Source organism: Arachis ipaensis, chromosome B3 (genome assembly GCF_059453495.1).
Source record: "Arachis ipaensis isolate K30076 ecotype BB chromosome B3, ASM5945349v1, whole genome shotgun sequence".
NCBI lineage: Eukaryota > Viridiplantae > Streptophyta > Magnoliopsida > Fabales > Fabaceae > Arachis > Arachis ipaensis.
In genome coordinates this window covers 30169009-30196765 of record NC_142438.1, presented here as the reverse complement: position 1 = coordinate 30196765, position 27757 = coordinate 30169009, and the positions used below count along the sequence as shown (strand labels likewise).

The following is a 27757-nucleotide window of genomic DNA, read 5'->3' as shown; positions in this document are numbered from 1 at the left end:
AATAAAATTCAAAATCTCAATATTCAATTTAAACCATATAAAATTTTTATTATTTTTGAATTACTAAAACTTTGAATTTTTAAATAAGAAAATAATCGATCATTATGAAAACTATATAAATCCCAATTGATTTTAAACTCAAACTCTCGTAACTTTGATTTAATTATCTTTTTGTAAATAATTTTCTGAAAATAAAATCATAAATAAATATACTAAATCACAAATAATTTAATATTCAATTTTCAAAAATTCGAAGTCTTACAGAAAATTTATTTAATTTTTATCTAACTTATTAAGAACCATTATCTTACTACAAGAAAATCATCCATTCAACTACTCTTGAAAAGTGTAGTTAAAAATAAAAAGAATGATGTCTTTGACAAAAGTTATGCTTTTTTTTTTTTTTTGCTTTGGAGACGCTTTAGTAGGGGATGCCTATTCAGACATTATCTGTTCTCAAAGGCTACACTTTTCTGTATAAAAAATTATGCTTTTGGCGTTTAAAATAGACTGTGCTTTTCAAGTGATGTGCTTGAGAACTAAAGGCTACGATTTTCATCACTCATGCTTACTAGAAATCAAAAGAATAGGCTATACTTATCTTTACTATCGTATCACCTTAGAAATGTAACAACATTGTATACCTATAACTACTCTATATAAGCATAACCTTAATTATGTCCCTCACTTTATATATATAATCCTACATTTTTAATTAAATTAGTCAAATATTATAACATAAAAATAAATACATAATAATAATATATAATATTTTTTAAATAATAAAAATTATCCGTAAACAAAATATATTTTTAATAAATGAACAAAAAATATTAGAATAATTATAATTTTGAATATTTATACATCTCACACTAAAATACATACTCATATCAAAATATACATGAGACTACTTAGATCTGTAATTAATTAATAAAAATAACCATATATATAAAAATTATTAAAAAGAATTTGTTTGAAAAATAGTTTAAAAAAATTCTAAATTTATTTTTATATAGACTAAGTTACGTGTAAAAAATAAATGAAAAATGAGTAGGTTAAAAAAATAATGAGAATTTTGAATTTAAGAAAAAAAAATTAAAAAATATTGGTCTAGTAGGAACTATTTTGATTCACGAATTTTAATTTTAGGAACTAAATTGAGTGACTTAACAAAATTCAAAGTCACTTATAATAATGATATGTCAATGAAACATGGACAAATCATGCTGTCAGGGACGGATGTATTTATATGAGTGTTGGGACAATCGCCCCCACTACGATTTGAAATTTTTTTGAGTAATATATGATAATAATATTTATTTGCCCCACTAAATTATTAAATTTGACCCCACAATAATTTTTTACTCAACTTTTGGTACATCATAGTCAATTTAAAAATTTCATATTAGATGTTATTAGAATGATCAATTCTCAATTTAAATGAAATTTGTGTTTTTCTTAGAAATCAACTCGAAAGAGTATTATTTATCTTTTTTTATATTAGTTTTAATTTTTTTCTGTAACTACATTAATTGAAAGAACTTTTTCAACTGTGAATCTCAATAAGAATTGACTTCTAATTGTATAAGAAGTAAATTTTTAAATAAGTATTTACTTATATATATGTAAAAGAAATACTACACATCCAAGTCTTTTTATGAACTAAGTCTAACTAAGTTAAACAATAAAATTTAAAATAATATTAGTCATAACTGATTTTTGTTGTCTTAGACAAATTTGATTGGACTTAATTAACAAAAAAATTATGAATATGTAGCATTATCCTATATAAAAAGACAGATATTTGTAAGGGTAAAGTATATTTTTTGTCCCCGAAGTTTGGCAAAAGTTTTAAAAATACCCCTAAGTTTTATTTTGTTTTAATTTTGTCCCAAAAGTTTTTGATTTGCATCAAATACCCTCGGAGGCTAAATTTTCAAAAAATTTAAGACCAATATAACAATAATGCATGAAAATTATGCTTGATTTGCTTGTGTTGAGGAGTTATTCTTATGAAATTGTTGTTGAATCGATCTTAAATTTTTTGAAAAATTAGCCGTCAGGGGTATATTTGATGCAAATCAAAAACTTCTGGGACAAAATTGAAACAAAATAAAATTTATGGATATTTTTAAAACTTTTGTTAAACTTTAAGGACAAAAAATATACTTTACCCTATTTATATAAATGATTATTTTAATGTTTTAATTTGTAAAATTAGATATTATAAAAACTAATCATGTTATATTTACATCGAAAATAACTACCTGTGTATACATATCGAAATAAAAAATACACATTAAAAATAAATTAAATAATACATATATTTATATACGAATACATAATGATTAATAAATAATTTGATAACTAATTTTTATGTACACATAATATTTTTATTATAAAAATTATTATTATATTATATTATATATATATATATTGCCCTCACTGTCAAAATTTTTTGGATCTGTCACTGCATGCTGTAATCCATGGACGACAAACAATGTTATAACACATGATACAACTTTTCACATTGAAATGCCACGTATTCTTAAGTGACACATTATTATATTTTTACACGTGGTTGAACCACATTTTGACATATAATATTGATGATTCACATTAGCATGCTGTTAAGCAAAAATATTCGATAGACTAATATGAGTTATGGAATAAAAATTTAAGTATCAAATTAAGTCATTTGAAAATTTAGAGACTAATTTAAGACTTAACTCAAATTACTAACATTATTCTCGTGATATCACTACTAGAAAACTACTTACTACAAATGGATATTTTTAATAGATTTTATCCCACGAAAATACAGACAGATTTTGCGAGAGAATTTTTTTCGAAAACAAAAGAAAATGAATTAGCATAAATTACAGACAAAAAAGAGAATCTATCGATAATTCTATCGGAAAAATTAATTTTTATTTGTAGGAAATAGTTACCGACAAAAAATCCGTCTGTATTTAAATGAACAAAAATACAGCATTTTAATAAATTATTACAGACAGAAAATCTATTTGTAATTTAAAATATTGCGTCAAAAAATATTGAATTAAACCTAACGTTACCCCCACTTTCTCGAGCTCTATTCACATTCTACACAAATAAAATGAGCTTCTTCCTCTCTCCGTCCACGAGCTACTTCTTCTCTCCATCGTACGAGCTTTTTCTGCTGCTGCCGCTACCGCTTGCGTCGCACGATCTCTCTCTGTCATCCCTTGCGTCGCACGAGCTCCCTCCGCCGCCGCTCTCGTCGCGTCTACTCCCATCATCGCAAAGCTCTCTTCGCCGCCGCTCTCATCGCATTGTTTCCTCTGGCACCTTTTCCATCTAATCTCAACTCGCTCTCTTAGTTCTTCTCGTAACCATCTCGAATTTCAAGTATATATATCCTGATTTTGTGATTCTGTTCTTCATGGTAAACCTTAGGGTTTATTTTTTCTGTGCCAGTTTTAGGTTTATCATACTCTGCTTTTTGCTTTATGAATCTGCAGGTTTACTCTGATTTTGATTAATTTTTTTCTGCAATCGAAGATTTTTTGACTTAAAATTCATGGTTTTTAGGTAGAACACTTAGTGGTAGGCCATTGCTTTCGACCGAAGGCTCTTTCACTTATTATCTTTCTATGGCTATTAATTTTTTAAGTGGTTATGATTTGCTTGGACGAACAAAAGATCATATTAGGACAACAGAACAAGTTAATGCTATACTTGTTGCATGCAACAATTTGAAGCTTGATGGCCTTGTTATCAATGGAGGTATACTTACTTTTTTTGGAACTTCATATGTTGCTTAGCGTTGAGCTTCAAAAGAGATTTCTAACCATTGAGATGTATGATGTTTTAGGTGTTACATGAAACACGGATGCTGCGTAGCTTGTATAAACTTTTGTAGTAGCAAAATGCCCTACAAAGGTATATTACTAGTGGCCCTGGACTTCTGTAATAATGTCGACCTATGTGCGAAACAATAGCATAATATCTTTTGTTATTCAAATTGATTGGTTTATAACTCGTTAGTTTTTTTATTATGTCATAAAAGACTAAGGTATTCGGGATTGTGCAGGTGGTTGGTGTTCCTGTAACTTTGAATGGAGATCTTAAGAACCAGTTTGTTGAAACCAATGTTGTCTTTTATACAATTTGCAAGGTACTTGTCCTTCGAACTTTAGTTTACATGATTCTCAAGTTTCAATGTATTATGAAGCACAATTAATATGGTTCTTTTTAGGCTTTGTATAGAAAATATGTTGCTATTTCATAAGCTGGTAGTGTTGATTATATCACTTACTATAAAATGCAATAGTAGACTACTTGTTTTCAACATGATAAGGAAATACCTTTTGTCTCATGTCAGCTTGGAAGATTGTATTATGAAATAATGATCAATTGTATGCTTCTGTTATTGAGGTTGGTGTAATGGCTCATGGAAAGATTTCTGCTGAATATGTTGATGATTTTATATCAAGTTTGTATTGCAAAGTATTCATGTCACTAGTTTACATTCTCAATTCTTGAGTAAATAAAGACATACTACAATCTATTTGCTCATTATTCTTCTTTGAGCTTTTTCATAGACTTGATATCATTCTAGATATTTGAATGCATTATGGTTATATGTTTGCTAGGTAGCCCGTACTTGCATTGAATAGTTTGTTTGGTGTCCCAAAATCTAGTATGTCAATTTTGTTAGGGGCTAGTCAGTAGTTGTCTATTGCATGAACTTATTAAGTATGTGACTAGTCACTCACTTTTTGATTAGCAGAAATATCAAATTGTTTTTTTGTTGATGGACACTACTTACTTCTTCTTTGCATTTTGTTTTTCGTGCTTTATGTTATTATTTTTCCAAATTTAGTCCTCCATCCAACTATCACAAATTTGCATTTTTTTAAAATAACTCCTCCCATAGTACAATTCTAGCTTCTATTTAGAAATTGTATTAATTTTAGTTGTGATTTTAAAGGAGTTTTTTGTCCTAATAACTGTTGTTTTATGTCCTGTACATCCCTTGTCCAATTTTAGCTAGGATCTAATGATCTATAGGTTTGTCAACTTTTTTCTTTGTTGTCACATCCATGCTTTTCTTTTTTCTTTTTTAAGTTGTTTCATGCTTTGGTGGAGAATATTAATGCACAATAGTAATATAGTATACAACAGTCGTAACAAAATAGCCAATAGTAATATTTTTCTATAATTTTTGACACGCACACACTTCTTGCTAGTCCAATAATGGGAAGTGGACAACTAGACATGCATTCTTATATATGATGCTTTGTACTTCCTCCATTTTGACTTATATAAGATATGATATAATTTCAATGTATTGGATACAAGTTTTATCCTGTTACATTGATTTATGAATGTTCTAAACAAGTCAAACGAATTGATGAGGAATGTAGGGAGTAATATGCTGGTACGGTAGATAGTTAGATACAGGTATTATATTATGCTTGGTCAAAATTATATAGTTGAGAGATATTTTTTTACTTTTGAAGGCATCCGATATGACATGACGTTTTGGAGGCTAGAGTATTTTTTCTCTCTTCTTGTTAGCATTTTGTTTGAGAGATAGGATATTCCTATTTTAGTTAACCGGAGATCTAGACTAAGGGCTGCTTCATGAATCAAGATTTGTGGTTTTATATGTTCATATACTATATACTTTACATCTTTCATTGTAAGTGATGACTATATATGGGTTGTTGTGACTTCCTGAAATTCTTGTGATGTATATACTAAGCCTTTGTGGCACTGTGTATGCTATGACTGTTTGTAGATTAGACTTGTGCTTATTATATCTATATTTGCTACTTATTCTCCTTACTAGCCTTGTGATGCTTAAAATTAATCTTTTTGGACATTATAACCGACTAATGCTACAATCTCATATTCCATAAGAACTATATATAGGTATATGTAAAGATTATTATAAGTTCACAAATTGAAAACTCCGTTGCGATTAGCACTGTTATGATTTAAGCGTGATGTACTACAAGTTGCGATATTACATATTCACATTTGTAACCAAATTTCTTAAAGATTATATAATCAAGCTAGATTTTCATTATAATAAAAGGAAAAATGTTATAAAAAATCATAGTTTTAAAAGAAGATTGAAATTGCTTCACTATTTGTTCTTGCCTGAGCACATTGATTATACAGGTACCTTCATGGAAACAAGCTTACTGGTCCAATACCTACAGAAATTGAGCTACTTGTGAGTCTGTTTCTGATTGTATCATCTTGGTCCTCTTTTCACTGCATGTAATTATTGAAAATTAATTTGTTATTGTATGCAATTAAATGGAAATCAACTGGTGGATAGAATTCCTAATGAGATTGGAAAACTTGAACACCTTTTTGAAATGTGAGTATGATTCATTCTTGTTTCAAAAGAAAAAAAAATAGACTCACTTCTTTGTGTGTCAGTTGTATTAAGTTCCTCCTGTTTCTTATGTTCAGGAATCTTGCCAACAACCATCTTGCAGGGCCTATTCCGCATAATATAAGCTCTTGCACTGCATTGAATCAGTTGTAAGATTTCTGCATGCTGCCAATAAACTGTGAAATTTTGAAAAACAGAATCTTCTTTTATTTTTGATGTAGTATGGTTGAATAATACACTGAGTTTATATTTTGAATTATAGTTGATGTATCAATACACTTTGTTGATGTATGGTTGTTACTTATTATTATAGTTGATGTATCTATACATTTTGTTTATGTTTTGAACTATATTGACTTGCTTGTTTATAGTACTTTTCTTTTAGTTTGATAATATGATGAACTTATTTAAATTTATATTTATTTTGTATTAAATCAGGTTTATTTTGCAATGAAAAAATCTAAAAAAAATTTATTTTACCTTACTGACAGATTTACAGACAGATTTTCATCTGTATTCAGAGTTGAAAGTGCTTTCCCAGGTTTCAACTACCGACAAAAAATCTCTCGAAAAATTTGACGCTAGTTACCGACGAAAAATTTGTCAGAAAATCAAATGGTTTAAGCGAAATTGAAGTGACGATTACCGAGAAAAAATTGTCAGTAATGGAAAAAAATCTGTTAGTAAATTTCTGACAGACAGATAGTTTTTGGGCAAAAAGGGGACCATTATCGAGGAAACTTCTGTCGGTAACAGAAAAAAGTCTGTCGATAAATTATCGACAGAAAAAAATCCGTCAGTAAGTAATTTCCAACGAAGCTTTTACAGAGGGACAAAATCCGTCGGTAACCAAAAATTTGTTAGTAAAAAAGACCAAATCTGTTTGTAAATCTATTTGTGATAAGCAATTTTCTGGTTGTGATATATATCTTATAAGGTATATTTTGTTTTCCTCCCTAATCAACGTGAAAATTGGTAGGAATTTACTACTTGTTTAATTTGACTTACAATTTTGTACACGATTCGAATAAATGTTACTCTATTAAAGTAGCTTTTATTCGAATTATGTTTTAAATATTTATTATTGAATTAAAAATTTATATATTTTAGATCAATTTATAAAATTTTACATCAATTTAAAATCTTACGATAAAAATATATGTTTATATATAAAATCATTGTTGTACTCATTAGTGACTTATTGTCTTGCAGCTAAGGCTTTCAATTCATAATTTGATCATGCTAGGTAGACATTAAAATCAGCCACTTAAATTAATTATTAATATAAAATATAGAATTTTTTTAAATAAATAAAATAATATATTAATTACGAATATACGTTAATTTGAGAGTATTTATGGATTTTTATTAAGTAACTTATCTTGTTTATAGTATATACGAGATAAGTATGGCCATATCTCCTTTACACTGTAAACGAGATAAGACACGAATACGCGTTTACAAGTGTGATATGACACGAACCTTACCTCATTTAATAAGAATATGGTCATACATAAACGAGATAAGTCCAGAGAGCAACTATAAATGGTAGTCATTCACAGTGCTCCTAACCCCACATTTTTCTCATCTCTCTTTCTTGCACTGTTTTCTTGATATTTATTAGTTTTCCAGACGTTATGGCATACAGGGACGCACACACAGACATACGAGACCCTGACATCAACCGCCTCAACGCTGGTTGGCATATTACATGAGCTATCAACTTTGAGGTTAGTGTTATCTTTATCACTACAACACTTCCGGCAGATAGTGGCGGAAATTTTGGGGCGGTTTTATAAAACCGCCGCCAAATGAAATAATTGCGGCGCATATCGCGTCAGTTAGGAATGGGGCTGCAATCAACCTTATATTTAGCGGCGGTTCTAGGAGAACCTCTACGATATGTAACTTGGGCTGAATTATTATTTTATATTTTGCGATGGTTTTCTTTCAACCGCCGCAAAATGCATTTAACTACATATTTTAATATTTTTTTTTAGTAATAACCCTCTGGGTATAATCTAGTTAAGTTATCACTACTTTTTTAAACTATATATATATATATATATATATATATATATATATATATATTTAAATCATTGTTACTTAAACTCGTAACACTATTTCTAGTATCGTTTTACGTAAAAAAGTTCACAAGTTAAATAAGTTATATATGTTAACTCATGTGAACAAATTTACCAATAAGATTTCTTCGTTTACTATATTATCATTTAAATTTGCATTCAAACATAAATGTAAGAGAACAAAATAAAGTCATAATTTGAATTTATAAACTTAAAATAAAGTTCTAACGAGCATAAATTAAAGTTACTCTTCTTCGAAGTTATGCATTAATAAACCTAAATCAAGAAATTCTAAAAGTAGATAAATATGTAAAACTGCGACCCAAACCATTAAATTAATGGAATCAACGTAACTCTTATAATGAAAGGTCAAATATTCTCAACATCGTATTGACCTGGAGAAAAATACTCTATCAAGAATCTATGGGCTTCACGTTTTACAAGATCTGATATTTCATCTCCATACCATAGGTTTTTTGTTCATATTAAAGCACCTTTTCGTAACATGTATATCATCTTCTCTTTGTTGGTCTTCTAAAGTTTCATTGTCTTCTTTCGGAATCTTATTAAGATCAACTACATGGATCTATTAATTTCAACAGAGGAGATATCATCTAAATTGTCTTCTGAATCAAACTCTTCCCCATCTAGATTGTTAGGAACTATTTTCCCAGAATATTCAGGTAATACTGAAAATATCAACATGTATACAATAAAATAAGTATACCTAGAAGAAACTGAGAACTCCCAAGTCATTAAATAGTAATTTAGAAAAAAATGGACGACAATATGCTAAGACAATTTTAAAACTAAACGTAAATTATTGACAATTACATCTCTTGTTGGTAGTTTGGGCAAATTTCTTAGATAGAAGCTCTGTAGCAAATGTTGTGCTTGCACAACATGATGAAAATAACTCAGTTTTTATTTGTCCTGTTCCACTTTCATGTTATGTTTACTAATGTTTAAAAATCGTAATACTATTGGAATTGTTATCGAATATTAGATATCAAGATTATCAAAACTGCAACATTAAGAACAACAACAACTAAAACAACATTAAAGATTTAATGTAAACTAACTTTTGATGAAAACAACCATTGAAAGAAATGGAACATCTGCTTTTATTCATAAAAACGCACAATACGTTAAAGACTTAACTGCAAATCGAAAATGCACAAGTTTTTTGTAACCAAAGAAAATAATATACATTGTTGAGTTTATTTAACTTATTCATGACACAAAAATCCTTTTTAAATTACGTTAACTTTTTTCATATAAGCATTACCCAACATCATCGAAATTCTCTAAAGCATTTTCTGTGGGTTCTTATATATCATCCTCCCTTGTAAATTGTAAATCTCCAATGTTACCTTCCGCTGACATACTCAACCCTGGCTGTGGAGAAAATCCAACTTTAGCTTCTTCATTCTCTTCTCCCATGTTATAAAAATTTTATGGTTTCACATGAACCACAACACTTCATTCCTTAGCTACTTCATCATCCACATAGTATACAAGGTGAGTTTCTGATGCCAATATATACGGTTCATCGTCTTCTTAATCACCAGTGTGTATCGGATGAGAAAAATTAACGCTGGTAAGGTTCAAATGGTCTTGTTTGATGCCTCTGGTGGTAATGATATCAACCCAAACACATTTGAACAATACCACTGTGAAATGACAGCTATAATTCAATTCAATTATGTCCATAATTTTTCCATAATACGGAACACTACCAATAGCCACTGTATTATCACGCATGCTTGCATAACTTCTTGTATTAGATGATACATATACTCCACTATTTTAGGTTTTTAGCTTGTATTCTTTTTTGATAGTTTTAAACTTGTAACCGTTAATGTTGTACGCCCCAAAACGTCTTGCCTGAAACATGGGAGCGCATGCAAGCAACTTCATTTCTTTTGAATGAAGCATACTTTCCATTGGAACCTGGCACCACATAACATTCATGCTTTATATTAAAATCGAATTTCATAAAGTACGAATTCTAGGCTAAAAACACATTGGTAAGTGTTTGTGGTTAACATTTCTTTACGTAACCTTATGTAAAAATTATGTAGCCTTCAATTGTATCATTGAGCTGTTTTGTAATTTTTTTTTTGCAGAAATTTACTAGTTTATGAATTCAATTAATATTCTAAATTAATTATTTTTGTTCAATATAATTCTAAATGATTTCATATTGCCTTAAAGTTAGATCCATGATTAGAGGAGCTCAGATATCACGTGAGCAACCACGTGATAGAGCTCCTCCATTTTTGTCCTCAGCTAATAGAGCTTCGGCATCCTGTGTCAATGAACCATTTTGTGCACCGCACAATGATAAAAGGCTCGCGCCATCAAGTACAGCTGATGACCCTCAAACTCCCACAGAACGCACAAAGACTCGGCATCGCGATGAAGTGGCTGATCATCAATCAGAGGATGAGGATTACAACCCGGAGGCAGATGAATTTCAATCGTTTGATGACCATATTGATGACTTTTTTGCTGCCCAATAAGCCGAAGATCAGAGCAACAACGAGAAGCATAAAGATACATATTATTGGGAAGTTACTGTCATCTGTATACTTTTTTTTCTTCCTATTTTAGTTAATATTTATTTGAAAAGTCCTTTACTTCTATCTCCTTTTTGTGCAATGATTAGATAGTACTTTTTTTCCATACACTTCTTAGAGGACTGCATGAGAAAAGGGTCTAAGTTGAACGTGAAGGAGGCTATAGCACTTCTTTCCAATACAAAGATAATACTCCTATTTAACAAAGGGTTGCAACCAATTGGTCTGGCAGTTGGATTATTAAGTGGTTTTTTAGGGAGTTTAGGCGGCGCTGACTATTCCCAATTTCCCATATGTGAAGAAAGTTGGAAGCACGTGAACAAAGCTAAGAAGGAACATGCATACGACATGAATAAGGTACATCTTTTATTTTCAACATATTAAGAAAATTTAGTATTCAAATTTTTTTGGGTAAGAACTTTTGCATGGGTAAATTATATTGCTAGTTAAATTTTCATATTTCATATTTCACATGTTTATGTTAGCATTTATATCTTATATGTAATTGCGACTTCTTGTACTGGATGTGAGTGTTATACTTTTTCAATTTAAAGTAGCATGTTTTGGTTATTGATATTCTTCAAATTACCGATCTTATGCTTGTTGATTGGTTTTGGTCAATGACAATGGCAAATAATTACAGCGGGTCTTTCAGTATGAGCATGATGCCAGAGGAAAGATAAAGTGGGAAATTATGCAAAGGATAGGAAAAAACTGAAAGGATATAAGACACAACTTGTATCATAAGTTTCATGAAGAAACAAGGACTCTTGAGGAAAATCTTAAGCATTGCTCTTCAGGAATAGAAGAAAATCACTGGAAATAGTTAATTGAATATCGCCAGAAGGAAGAAACAAAGGTAAGCCTTGGTAATTTTTATTATTTCCACGAAAACATACATGTGTATACATAATAGACTCCTTACATTTTATATTCAACATCTCATTCTCATTTATATTTGTTCTGTTATTTTTTCATAGAAAAAGTGTAAACAAAACGCTTTAAATCAAAGTAAGCAACTTTACACACATACTGGGAGCTCCAAAACATTAGCAAGAAAAAAGACGAAGTGGTAATAAATAATTATTTGCTTTGAGATTTTGCTTAATCTTCCTGAATATGGTGTTGTTATTTATATAATTATGTCGATATCAACATTATAAGAGAAAGTACAAAGAAGGCCCGTTGGTAGAGGAGAGTTGTTTATCATCACTCATAAGAAAAAAAATGGCTCGTATATCCATGTCGATGCGCATGTTGTTGGTGTAAGTAATGTTTGAAAATTTTAAACTTCTCTTATTGTATATATCATGCTAATTTTAAATCATCATAACCTAATTTCTTGTATATCTATAGGAAGCAATTGCGAATATCGTGAGCCAAGATGGATCCTCTAAGAACCTTTCACAAAATAATTTGCTAGCACAAGTTCTTGGAAAGGAGCACCCAGGACGAGTTCGTGCCTTAGGTGTTGGACCATGTCCCACCCAAATTTTTGGTAATGCTGCTGCACAACCGTCGGGTTCTAGTGTACTAACTGAAGAGTATTAGAGGATGATTGCAAAATTAAAGGCTGAGGTAGTAGAAGAAAAGGCGAAGAGACAATCGACAAAGAAGCTTTTAGGATATCTAATCTGATAGCAAGGAGACGATTTGCCCTCTGACGTTGCTGAAGAGCCACTACAAAAAAATGGTTTAAAATGGCATTTATATTACGGCGGTTTGAAGAACCGCCGTAATATTCAAACATTATGACATTTTTTGTTGCTGCCGTAACTGACTTTCTATTTGGTGGCGGTTCTAGTGATTATGGCAGTTTTAAACCGCCATTATCCCACATATATAAAATGAAAAAAGCAATCCCTAACTGAAACACTGTGAATATACGTTAAACGGATGCCTCAATCTCGCTTCTATCTCTCCCTTGTCGTCCTCCTCAATCCATTGCTACCACCACCGCTTCGTCTTCAACTGTCGAAAGTTCCAAGCCACACACTCCTTCTTTCCCATTGTCGAAGTTGTTTTCCCATAGTCACTGTCCCTAGCTAGTGCGACGATCTCGGATCTTCTTTCGGATCTCGGATCTTCTCCGGCGACGACCTCCTTCGGCGACATCTCCTCCCGTGGTAATCTCCTCTAGTGACATCACCTCCAACTTCCTCTCCTTTCCGTCCTAGTTCTGCGCCTTCTCCGCCAAAATCCTCAGCGCCTCCCTCAGCGTCTTCTCTGGTGACATCTTTCTATTGAAGATCTCTAAAATCCAAGCCATCACAAGCAGAACAAGCACAACTCTCCCATACTTCCTCAGTTCTTCTATAAGTATTATAGATCTCTCTCGTCCTTTCTCTTGTCCCTTCTTTAATTTTTTATTTTTATTTTGCGGTATAATAATATAATTAATTACTATATATTTGTTCTTATATTGATTGTTCAATTTGATTAATAATTAAAGTTTAGGCATGAAATCTTAATTGTATGATTGTTAGGGCTTTGAGAGATAGGAATTGTAGCTTATTTTGAGTTTTGAGCACCATGTGTTTGTTTTTATGTGTGTGTGATGGTTAATGTGTCTAAATTGGTGGTTTTGTATATCAGCTTTTGTTGTGCTTCTAAATTGGTGGTTTAATCTCTCCTTCATGATCTTACGTGGCTGAATTATTTGTAGAATGTGAGATTTTACAATTATTTTCTAAACTATTGTATTATTTATATTTTATATTTTATATTCTAACCAATAAGTTTTCTTTAATGCTTATAGAAAACTTTTTTTGCTGCCAGCTTCAAAGCATGAACCAGATGGCAGAGTAATCTTGGTTGAATTCGAAACCCTTCGGTTGTTGAATACATATGCTCCAAATAATGGGTGGAAAGAGGAACCAAACTCATTTCAAAGGAGAAGAAAATGGGACAAAAGGATTCTAGAATTTGTTACACAAAATTCAGACAAGCCTTTGATATGGTGTGGGGATCTAAATGGGAGGTAGCTAATCTCCATTTTCCTTTTGTCTCTGGCAATATGAGATTAATAAATTTCAATCTCCTTGTTTGGTGGCATACTTTTCATTATTGTCGTTGTAGCTATGAAATAAATTCAGCTCTTTGTTAGAATCTATGCCATGAAGAAAACTGAAATTCAAACAATTTGAGAGGATAACTAATCAAAACTAATCTGAAGTTTACTCCAAATTTAATTAAAGCACAAGTTTACTTATTAGTTTTGAATGATTTTAAATATAAGGCTGTGTACATTCTCCCTAGAGCCCACCAAGCAGGATCCTTGTGCGCTGTTGTGCCCTTTCTTTATGGATTTTATTTGCTTGTAATATTTTATTTATTACTTATTTGATTTTCATTTATATTTGCATAAAATTGCTGCAGGACCTTACCCAAGAATACATGATCCGAAGTTGAAAGAAAGGTGAACAAGTAGATCTATTCTTTATGTTTTCTGTTTGTAGAAAATTTTTTTAAGGAATTTACTAGAGTTGTTTGATTTATTTATTTATTTATTTATTGTCAGTTCACTATACCGGGACTCTGCTTGATGGCACCAAGTTTGATTCCAGAAGAGATATGGGAGCCCCTTTCACGTTCACACTTGGACAAGGTGAGTGATGTGCTTGCTTTAATCTTTGTTGAAAGCTTTGGAATTTGGAAGAGTGACTGCTTGATTGGTTTATGAAATGATTTAGCTGTTAGCAATGCAGGATTGTTTGATGGATTTTGTGTTGTTTTGATTGTTAATTTGAAATCAACTTTGTGCAGCTGATACTACTAATGTGTAGCTGATTTATGAGATGCACCTCTAGTCATCATTTAATATATTTCTAAGTGACACTTTCAAATATGTAGGGCAAGTAATTAAAGGATGGGATGAAGGTATTAGAAGCATGAAGAAAGGTGAAAATGCCCTTTTCACCATCCCACCTGAGCTAGCTTATGGTGAATCCGGTTCTCCTCCCACAATTCTGCCCAAAGCAACTCTTCAATTTGATGTTGAGCTGTTGTCTTGGACTAGTGTGAAGGACATATGTAAGGATGGTGGTTTGTTTAAGAAGATACTTGTTGAGGGAGAGAAATGGGAGAACCCTAAGGATCCTGATGAAGTTCTGGGTATGCATATTTCTCATATTTGATTTCTCCGTTAGTTCGTCGACATCTGTACCTTACTATGTGTTGCCCTCTTGGTGCCACAGTTAATTATGAGGCACGCCTTGAAGATGGAACACTTGTAAAGAAATCTGATGGGGTAGAGTTCACAGTAGAAGACGGTAAGTGTGGCACACATCTTTGTTATCTCAATTTATACTTATGCTTGTGTTGTATCTTATGTTAGTCGTTACTTTATGATAGGTCACTTTTACCCTGCATTGTCAAAGGCCATCAAAACAATGAAGAAGGGACAAAAAGTAATTTTGACTGTAAAGCCACAATGTGAGTTGTCAATGATTTGGTGATTTTTTATTTTGTGTTTCGGCGAAAGATATGAATGCTATTTTGTTCATAACTTCATTTCATTTTATTATGAGGTTGAATTAGTATCTTTTATGAAGGTATGCCGAAAACTGAGACTTGTGAGATCTATTAAGATTTGGTCATATTTGTGTTTCAATTTCAGTGGAAGAAATTATATTTTTGTAAAGTAAGACTTGCCAATAATTTAAAAATTGGGTTGAATTGATTGGTTGAACTGTTCAGAACGTGGGCCATGTTTTTAGTTTGAAAAATTTCCAGTTCAATGACAATTCAATCACAGGTTCTCAGAGATATGATCAGTACAAATCCAAATAGAGATCCTGTGATTTAATATCCATTTTCGGTACTTTGGTTTTTAAAACGTTCATATTAAGCATGCAACTGCTGTTGGACATAATTCCAAAGAAAGTACTGATGAGTGATTATTTGAAAAAAATAGCATAATAAAACTGCACTTTCTTATATTACCTGCAAATTCCAGATTTGATATGCTTCTCCTTTTATGCTTGTTTTTATTCCTATATACAAGTTACTTGTGAATTAGAACCATCTCTTATATACTAATTAATTTTCGTCAAGCCTTGCCAATTGAGTGTAAAAGATTAATTGGATTTCTCTACTCATTCTTAAATCTGTTTTGCATATCCTCCCTAAAACATAGGAGCAGTCAAATATACAGTAACTTTGGGGAAATCTGTCTAGAGAATTGCTGTTCTTGGCACAAAAGGCAAAATAAGAATAATGGCATACCATTTTACTATCCCGTTTTATCCATTCGTTGTATCTATTCATATACCCACATTGGAACAATCTTCATGATTTCTTATAGGATAAGGAATCTTGGGACATAGAAACTCCAGAGAAAATTGAAGCTGCTGGTAAGAAGAAAGAAGAAGGGAATGCACTGTTTAGAGCTGGTAAATATGCAAAAGCTTCTAAAAGATATGAGAAGGTAATCATGCACGCACATATACAGGAATATACACATATATTCAATTTCAGTTTCATTGTAATTTGAGGCTTCTACTATTAAAACCTTTTTGCAGGCTATTAAGTTCATAGAATATGATACCAACTTCAGCATTAAAGAGAAGAAGAGTGCCAAGGACTTGAAGATTGCTTGCAATTTGAATGATGCAGCTTGCAAGTTGAAGTTGAAAGATTATAAACAAGCAGAGAAATTGTGTACAAAGGTATGGCTCTCGTATCACATCTTGTATAGTATCGACCCTTGCATAATAAACAACTTTTTTTGTGTGCGGACATTCAGGTTTTGGACCTTGAGAGCACAAATGTGAAAGCACTCTATAGAAGAGCACAAGCATATATCCAGTTAACTGACTTGGATTTGGCAGAATTTGATATCAAGAAAGCACTTGAGATTGACCCTAATAACAGGTATATTTTCTGTTTGCAATTTACTTATATTTAATCTCACCTCTATGTGACTAGACAGTTGGCATCCATTTGGTGTGATGCTCATCATTTTTTGTAGAGGAATTTTCCTTTTCCGCTGATATGTTAAGACATAGAAAGCTATGATTTTTCTCTTATCCTATATCTTGTGTTATTCATCTCTCCATATTAATGAATCTTTTCTTTTAAGGTGCATGTTATTGTGAAGGGGAAAAATGGTGAAGAGATGAAGATTTACTCTCATAGATAGTTAGATACTAGTTTAGGAAAATGTGTCATTTTATTGTTATTAATTTTTAAAAATAAATTTATACACTTCTCTTTACACAAATTTCTTTACCATAGAATTATCCTATTAACATTCTTCATTGATTTGTCAACTACAGCTTCAGTTGGATTGCCAGTAATGCATAATAGTAATCTGTACTCTGCATTATTATCGGTTTCTGATGATGATGATAGCAAGAAGGAGAGCATCACCGATCTTATTAATGGTAAGTCTAATTATAAGTCCCAAGGAGAAAAGGCCATTCATCTCATACCCTTTGTGCTTTTCCTTTGTGCTTTCGTTCTTTGGATTTTCTCTCATCCCTGAACCTTATAATAATGTACCCAAAAGATCAATAATATATATATATATATATATATATATATATATATATATATATATATATATATCTTAATTATTTTTTTCTGCTTTCCATATGTCATTCATATCCATATATAATTAGAGTGTATTTCATCTTTTTTGTATACATATACACTTAGTATATGATCATTTTCTGAACTTGAGTCATTTTCTATCTCAGATTCTCTTTACAAGATGGAGCAAGAAACAAAGATGTTGGAACAAGTTCCCGGGATAAAACTCACACAAGAATGCCGTTTTAACCAACCAAAACGCCACTCTGTCAGGGTAATAATGGCGGTTCAAACTGCTGTTTTAACCTATCCAAAAACTGCCATTTTAACCCTGGAAATAACGGCGGTTTGAACTGCCATTTTAACCAACCAAAATGCCACTCTGTCAGGGTAATAATGGCTGTTCAAACCGCCATTTTAACATATCTAAGAACCACCATTTTAACCCTGGAAATAACGGCGGTTTTGAACCGCCATTTTAACCTATTCAAAAACCGCCGTTTTAACCCAGGAAATTGTGGCGGTTTTCAAAAAATCGCCGTAATAACCAGAATGGCACCCAGAATTACGTCGCCTTACGAAACTGCCATTATTGGTAATAATGGCAGTTCAAACCACCGTAAATACCAAAAAAACCGCCGTTTTTACCATAATTTTTTGTAGTGAGCTGGAATATTTGGGCAGTACACCAAGCTCATCGCACGCAAGGCCATCTTCTTCTGGCAATCATGACCTGCAACAAAAATAACGACTTTCAGTCAATGTTATTAGATACTATTGAATTTATTAATGGTTTAAATATTTTATGTTTATTTTCTTGAAATTATCAAATTTTACTTTATATTAAATTATGCACTTATGACAATTTCATTATATATGTTATGTTTGCATATATATATAATTTAGTTTGTTATGTTATTTTGTTGTTTTATTTGGTTGGAAGTTATTTAAATTAATCAGTAATTAATAAATTAAAGTTGAATAAAACAGACAACTATAAAAGAGGCAAAATAATGAAAAAAGCTAAAACTTTAATGGGAATCCGGAATTTGGTGGCGGTCGCAAAACGATTGTTGTTTTCATTTTCCTGCTATTTAGCGGCGGTTTGCAAAATTATTATACATTTTGCAAACCCCCTATGGCAGCGGGTAATGATCGTCGCAAAACCATTTCTTATTACGTGGCGGTTATTCCAACGATTAGCTAAAACCGTCGCTAACCGCTTGCCTGCGGCCGATCTCCCAGCGGGTATTTAACCGCCGCAATATGTTTAATGGCGGGCAAAAACCGCTGCAATATGCCTCCGGAACTGCCGCTATTTGTCGGTACTGTTGTAGTGTATTGTTTAAATTAATAAGTGTATGTGATTTTATTTTGAGAACTTTTATAGATTTAGTGTTTTAACACATGAGTAAACTAGATAATATTGAGGTAACACAGTTTAGGTTAATTGACAAATTAGTAACATGAGTTAGGCGTATAATTTACTCATAGTGAAAGTTAGATAACTAATTACTTTGATTTGATTAGTTTACACCATCGGAGGGCAACACAGAGACTCCAAGGACAACCATCCATTAATTGCTGGTAACGTACGTGGTACTTTAACCGATCGGACTCGACTACTCAATACTCGGCACTTCCCCGGATGCTGTAATTCTTCACATCTTGTAGCACTGCCTCTCTGCTCTGAAATTTGTAACCAACCCGAAACTCTACACTACCGTCGGTATTGTAATTGTTGGCAACCATATTCGAATACAGAGTATCCTCATGCATCACATCTAATTCCAAAATATGATAGTGGCTGGGTACAGATGATAACTTTGGAGTTGGAGGTAGAGTAGGCAAAAGGTATCTAACTGATCCACCAACAGGAGTCTTAGGTATGAACTCATTGTCGTCGTCATCGTCAGAGGAACCACTTTTTTGGCTATCGATAGGGGTTGGCATGGTTTGGATTTTTAAAAATCCAAACTGGATTCACTTCAGAACTAGTTTTGTGGTTCATGAAACCAAACCGGAACTGGATTGAAGAGAAAAACCAGTTCTAAATCGGTTTGAAAAAACAAAAATCGATTTTAAACCAGTTTTAGAATTTAAATCCAGTTTTACTTACAAACCGGTTTTAAATCCAATTTTTTAATATCCAAATCTAAAATTTGGTTTTTTTTTTAAAATCCAATTTTAAAACCAGATTTTTTAACCAAAAATCCAGTTTTAAAACAAGATTTTTCAACAAAAAATCCAGTTTTAAAACTAATTTTTTAAAATCCAATTTCCAAATCAGATTTTTTAACAAAAAACCCACTTTTAAAACCACTTTTAAATCCAATTTAAACGGTCTTTACAAAAATATGTGACTACACCAAATTCAAAATTCTGATCATTATAATATCAATTCATAGGAGGATTCTTAGTCTAAAAGATCAGCATCAAGTTTATATACCATACAATCCACGGGGCAACCATATAATCTTGCTGACTCCAAGATATGTCTTAAGTTGATCCTCTATTTGGTTCTTACTCATATGAGGATTCCTATTCTTGTTCAAGAGACACTCTTCAGTGATAAGGCAAGTACCCGAAGCAAGAAAAGATTACTGAAGTTAAAAGAAGAACTTATAAATTTTGTAAGCTATATAGCTACAGAGCATTATATTCAAGCACAGTTCATTTGATCTCAGAACATATAGAAATGAAAGAATAAATTTAAACCACAAGTTCATGAACATAATTACATATAAACAATCATCCTGCCTAGTTAGTACTTAATTTATGAAAGGATTAGCACTATGAAACTACATCTTAGAGAAGTTTAAGAGCAACCTAATAGCATTTAATAAGCAGACTCATTGTCTACTTTACATCAAGTATCAAAAGTGTATATTTCCCCACTTATATTTTTTCCACCTTACATAATTATAGATCTCATGAAAGTTAAACACAACAATTTGGATCTCATCCCAACTAGACAAAATATTTCAAATTTTAAAATGGTACAACTTTAAGATCAACTTTAGTTATCAGTAAACCAAACCCACCATAGTTACAGGGGAAATATATAACTTTTCTGCATTTGGGTAATTTCAATGTCAAATTCCACACACAAAAAATCCGTTTAATTTTAAAACTTAATTCATGTTTAGTCAGAAAAAAAAAGTAGAAACACTTCTAAGTGTATTGTTCATGATCTATCAACAGATGTTCTTAACATAATAGAAAAAGGAAATTTTGGCTATGTTCATTGATACATTGCATACAAAACTGTGCAATTGAAAACTTACAAGAACAAAATGCACCAAACTTAAGTTTATCACAATTTTACAGTCAAAAAGAAAAAGAGAAAAAAATCATACCTCTTAGGCCACACTAGAGTGATAAACTAAAATAAGGGTTTCTAGGTAAGTTTATATTATTCTTTTGAAATGATAGCACAACAACTAAACATGGGCAGAGGCAAAGTAAGAAGAAGGAGAAATGGGTGGTACTAACCCTGTGAGGCTGTGACCTAGAGGCAAGAAGCACGACTAGAGGCAAATGAAAAGCAAAAGAACCGGAAGCCCACACCTGTGACGGCGAGTCGGCGACGGTGAAGACGACGGCGGAGAAGACCAAAGGCAGAAGAAGAGAAACAGAGGTGAGGTCCATTCAACGTTGAAGGAGACAACAGGGTGCCGGTGCTAGTTGCCTGCTCCGGTGCCGGCTGCGGCGGAGACTACCTGGTCGAAGGAGAAGAGGCGAAGGAGAAGAAGACTGGATTTTAGGATTTGTGTGAATTAAGTGTGAACTGGTTGACCGAATCAGAGTTAGGATACACCATAACTCAAATATAACCCCTCTGTCATTGTTTCTCTTATGATAGTTGGGATACACCATCACAACAAAAAAATTACTGCTATTAGACATTTTTGCTATGTTTTTTGAAGAAAAACGGAAGAGAAAGAAGAATCGAGAGATTTATGAAGAATACCAACGATTTTCTGATCCTTTTATAAGGGGTTGATTTTTGTCATATTCTATCTCGTTTATTGTGTAAATATTTTTTAATACCACGTATCTCCTTTACAGTGTAAACGAAATATGACTAAATAGCTATTTTTTAGATATCACATTTATAAACGTGATACGTTGCCACGTGTTCGTGTCTTATTTCATTTACAATATAAACAAGATATGGTCATACTTATCTCGTTTACATTGTAAACGAGATAAGTCACTTGATAAAAAATCTGTATATACTTTCAAATTAACGTATAGTGTAATTAAAATATTTATTTTATTTATTTAAAAAATCTAAAAATTATATATTAAAATACAAAACATACATTAAAATTAAGTTAAACAATATATACAAATATATAATAATTAATTTTAATAATTTATTTTAATATTCAAATAGCATTTTTGTTTATAATTTTTATTAAACGTGAAAGCGGCATGAAAAATAAATTTGTTTTGACCGAATTATAAACTGTAATATATTAGTCACGATGCAGCATTAATAGTAGAATAACAAGATTGGGGCCGGAAAAAAAATATAAATATGAGATTCAACCTAGAAAGAAAAAAGTATTTATTATTAGATAAAAATCATTCATTTATATTTTACTTTTTTTTTTCTTTCTTTAATTTAATTTCATATTGTTTTATTGTTTACTTTTGATGCACTCATAATAATATAAAATATTTTATATAATTATTTAATTATATTTATTTTTTTAAATAATTATATATACAATTAATATAAAAAATAATTATTTTTATTAATACATAATTACGTAGTTAAATTCACATGTATTTTATATTTATATTGCATTCAAATTAAATTCTTGTTTTATTGGTTAATTTGCACACGAATACCGCCTTTTATATCCACCCGACACTACTTGATGCACCATTAGCTGTATAATAATGACACAGAAAAAAGAATTGAAGTGTGTACCATGCAAATAATGTATGAAGAATCAGATTTGATGTTGATGCATTGATTATGAAGGATGGAATAATATTACATATGTATACTTTCTTTATATTCTTTATGAGGTTCGTGCAGCAAAAGGTTCAAAGAAACGACAGTGCATTCATTAATTGCATATTGAACCTCAAAAATGAATATAAAGTAATTAGTTTTAATTATTATTATTTGATTTGACAGTATATATTAATAAATTCTTTTACGAACAAACTTGATTAATATGATCTTAATAATCATTAGATGTACAATTATTGATTGTTTAATATATTTGCTGCATTTTCAAACTTGATGTTGGTTGATAGGTCTTGCTCACTAGAATAATGATTTATCGTACGTTATAATTGGTCATGATCACAATGTATATATGTTTGTCTGCATGTATTTTGTCACCTATAATTAGTTTCCTTCTTTTTGATAATGTTTATTATATACTTCAATTAATTTCTATTAGAGACACCAATTTAATTAATTTTTATAGCTTATTAAAATGAAATAAGTACATTATTTAAGTGGGAATACAATCTAACCTATAATGATTATAAATTAAATGAACAAAAATAAGATACTAATTATTTTATACCTGGATTTTTCCATCTAGCTGTACATATAATGAGTAGTTACACGATTCAAACCCCACAATGCCATGCATGATTGAGACGGCACCCTGCCTATTCGTACTTAACAAATTCAAATTATATATAAGCAACTCGATGTTTGATATGCACCAAAATTTTATATAATTTTCATGCTAACGAGGCCCCTAACTACATCTTAATTCTTAATTGACCTTTTATTTTTTGCATATTATCGTGACACGAATATTTTTCGTGTCGAAGCGATTTTTCAAAATTAAAAGCTAGTTGGACAGAAAACATGACGATTTAATTTTGTCAAGATTTAAGGAATCATTAGTAATTTTTCCAATATATATGAACTACATGAGAAGAATAAAACTTCTCGATCATCAGATAGCAACGTATATATGTCTTTACTTAGGGATAGCTGTTACATATGAGTCATGATATATATAGTGCCTTTTTTCCAAATTAAATATTAGTCTCTTGCGGCTCATATATAATATAGTATTCTCTTTTAAGAGCCGGTCTCCTGAAGTTATGGTTGTTCTATGTAACACTACACTCGAATTCTATTAGTGAAAACAGTAATATAATGATGACCTAGAAGATTTTAATAATATATATATAGCTAAAAGCATCACCACAAATGGCTAGCTATATATATATATATATATTATCGTGTGAGAGTTTAAATTCTTATATCCCAAATGTTAGCCTCCGATATCATGCACGGATATAAGATACCAACATAGGATACGATACAAAATATATCAACACACAAATTTTAAAATTTTATAAGATATTAAAATATAATATAAAATATAAAATATTTTTCAGATAAATTATAGTAATATTTTATATTTTATTAATATTAAAATATAATATAAATTTTTAAATATTTTTTAATTATTTAAAATAATTTATATTTTAATAAATAATAAAATGTACTATTTATAAACTCATTTGATAACATCTTTGAACTAACTCAAAATTAAGATAGATTTTCCAATCGAGTTGTTAATTTTCAAACTTCTCAACACTCCTATGTAAACATTATGAGTCTATGTAATTCATTAATCATTATGTAAATTGATTTAGTTTTTTGTGACCTCTAGTCCTGAGAAGGCTCAACGAAAGAATTTATAATATTCTTATATTAGTGAGTTGAATATCTAGAGTTTTTAAATTGATGTAGTATTCAATCTAAATCACTACTTAGTTCTAAGAAGATTTGAGAAAAAATAATATTATCTTTACTTTTAAAATTGGGCTACAATTCCATTTAAGTCAATGCTTACTTTGATAAGGGTTGAGAAAGTAATTTAAGTCAAAGCATGATTCAACTAAAACTATGAAAAGCACACGAGAAAGGGAGTTAAATAGAAGGGATTGAATTGTACTTTGAAATTTTTTTTTTATCTAAAACAAAAACTTAAAAGTACTTCAAGTCTTTAGACTTGTGTGAAGAAGATGCAAGTTAGTGTAAAATAGACAAGATGGCTTTGAGTTCTTTTTAAAATAGATTCAATGATACTGGGTTTTCAAAAAAACACTTTCTTTGATTTTGGCAAACTTTAGACGACTTTTAAGGTGGTTATTTCAATTATCTTAGATGTAACAGAAAGGCTTTTAAACATAAAAAAATAAGTAGGTAGTAAATGCAAGAGATAAGGATTAAGAAGAAGTACACCACAATATATAATTGTTCAGCTTAAAATGATAATTGAGCATTCATCAAATATAATAAGTGTACAAAATATATTGTTTGTATAGAGCCTTCTCAGCCTGTACTTTTAACTCAGACTAAATTACAACCTAATTTAAGGATTTTTAATATTTTACTAACTTTCTCAAATAAGAGTTAGATTGGATACCTTAGAAAAAACATGATATATTATTTGCTCAAATCTTCTTCGAACTACAAAGTAACTCAAACTAAACCCTAAATTCTTCGCTAATCTAATAACTTTAGATATTCTTTCTGCTACCCTTCTCAAACTAAAAAGTGAAGTGACTCAGATTGGGTATTCTACCAATGTAAGAATATATATATATATATATATATATGATACCTTGACATCTTTAGTAATTTTTTTTATATCTTTTTAATTAGTTTTCTTATGTTTCATTTGAAGTTCTTATGTTTATAATAAGCGGACAAAATATATTGTTTGTATCGAGCCTTCTCAACCTGTCACTACAACAAAACACGTCTTTTGTTACGCTTTTAAAGCGTAGCGAAAAATTGAAAAATCGAAGCAATAGCTTTTCGTCACGTTTTTAGAGCTATTGAGACGCTTTTGAAAGGGTTACATCTGCGAGGGTGCTGGTTGCTCTATCGCCACGTTTTTGGTGACTTATCGCCACGCTTTAAAAGCGTGGCCATATGTGCCAGATATGACTACGGTTTTAGAGTGTGGCCATATGTGCCAAATATAACTACGGTTTTAGAGCGTGCCCATATCGAGATATGGCTACGCTTTAAAATCTTCGTCTTCTTTTTCTGCGTTATCGATGGCTGCCTCACTCGGTATCACTCTCGTTTCCTTTCTCTCTCCTCTATTTTAGCTTTCTCTCTCTTCTATTAGGAATTTATTGTTTTTCCACGTTGGTATTATTTAAATTAATTAAAAATTTTAGGTAAATATATTGTTGGGAGAGTTAGCTATCTCAGCATTTTTCGTTAATGGAAACAGAAGGAATTAACGTCTATTTATTTTGTCAAATTTTAAAATCTTTTAAAAAATTTTTTGTCAATAACGTCTTTTAGGTACTATTTTGTTAGCGTTTAAATCATTTGGGTATCGATATATTATCTCAAAGTAAATAATAAGAAGAATGGTTAAAATTTGAGCTTTTATTTTTAAGAAAAAAAAAAAAAAACAGTCTCCCGCCAAAACCCACGAGATAAACAATGCAAATTTAAAGGCTTTATATTTTTGACAAGCTCAACATTCTAGTCCAAATTTATCTTTTTTGACGAGTTAAGTGAGTTGAGCCGAAGAATCGCGACCCATTTGCCACTCTTAGCAAGATCAAGTTTTCATGGCTTCTAAGTGGGGTTGACAACCCATAATCTACTAATGTATTAATTTTATTCATGAATGATATGGAATTTTTAGGAAAAAAATTAATATAAAAATAACTATAAACAATTTTTAAATATTTTTTTTGGTAATTTAATAAACAATTGTTCTCTGAATAAAAATTCAATTATGCACATACTGTTTACTTTGTTTTAAAACTATCTCTAGATTGGGGTGTAGAAATAGGAATGGACTACACACGGTTTGCAAGGAAGACTGACAGGGGAAGGCGGGAAGCCACAATCCATTTCTTTTTCTTTAAAATGGATTACAAAATTTTAATATTCTATGAACTTTTTATAAGAAATATAGACTTTTAAAAATAGTATCTAAATTCTTGCAGTCAAACAAAATTTGATTTTATATGTGAATTGCATAATTAAATTTCTCAAAAAATAAAATACAAACTTATAGTAATTTCTATGGAATGTTTATAAAGCATTGTATATTATATTTAAAATAACATGTTTTTAGGATATATGGTAAAATTATTAATTAAAAAATTTTTAAAAAGATATAAAAAAATTAATTTTTATTGTATTTATTTTAACGATTTCGCTAGAGAATTAATTAGGAGTGTAGTCAACTTAGAGCTAATTAGTTGAAAAATAGATTTATTAAAAAAAATCGTTTACTATCCTAGCTAGACTTTTTCTTATTTTAATAATAATAATCTTTTGGGGAATACTAGATAAATAATGACTATTTTGAACAACATGAACAACCACCAATCAAATAAAAATACACTACACCCTAATTTAATGCTATTAATTAAATTTACTCTTTTAATCCTCTTAATTCACATTGTTCACACATTGTTCAAAAAAATTGTTGGTTACCTATACTTTTCCTTAGGGGGATCGGATCGGATCGGATATAGCCTAAAATTCTATCCGATCCGCACTGCACTCATCGGATCGAATCGGATACGATATTAGCAATTTTTCAGGTCGGATCCAATCCGATCCGATCCGCAAGTATGCGGATCGGATCGGATATCGAGTATATCCGCATAATTAAAAAAAATGTTTTCAAATTTCATTTGGCTATTTTTACAAAAAGAAATTCACTTTTCACCTGTTTAAACATATTTAATTCTAAAATATTATCAATAAAAGTTCTCTTGAATAACAAAAGAAAAAATAATAACACAAGATTTAAGTTTAATTATTCTAAATCGAAGTACAACATAAAAAATAAAAAATAAGATATCATAAAATTCATAAAATAACACACTAAAATTCATATCACATTAGGGTTTATTTTTTTAAACTATGCTATTTATATGTGATGTGCGGATATGCGGATTTGCGGATCAGATCCATGGATATCACTGCCAAATCCGCAATCTGATCCTACCACAGTGTGGATCGGATCGGATTTGATCCGATGGCTCTGCGGATCGGATAATATCCACAAAATTCAGATCAGATGCCGATAATTACTGCGAATATGCGGATATTATCCGATTCATGTGCGGTTCTACTTTTCCTAATCTTTTTATGTATTTTTATGATA

The 27757-nt window shown here is 30.7% G+C and overlaps 1 protein-coding gene across 1 annotated transcript; it reads left to right on the top strand.

The window, feature by feature from the left end:
• Positions 1–11189: 11189 nt before the first annotated feature.
• Positions 11190–18804, top strand: LOC107632775 (peptidyl-prolyl cis-trans isomerase FKBP62-like). Its single transcript, XM_088506880.1, has 12 exons — positions 11190–11420; positions 12420–12593; positions 14547–14670; positions 14916–15176; positions 15260–15334; positions 15417–15497; positions 15603–15616; positions 16369–16491; positions 16586–16732; positions 16810–16948; positions 17342–17449; positions 18743–18804. The coding sequence occupies exons 1-12, from the start codon at positions 11190–11192 to the stop codon at positions 18802–18804; spliced, it is 1539 nt and encodes a 512-aa protein (XP_088363006.1).
• The last annotated feature ends 8953 nt before the right edge of the window (positions 18805–27757 follow it).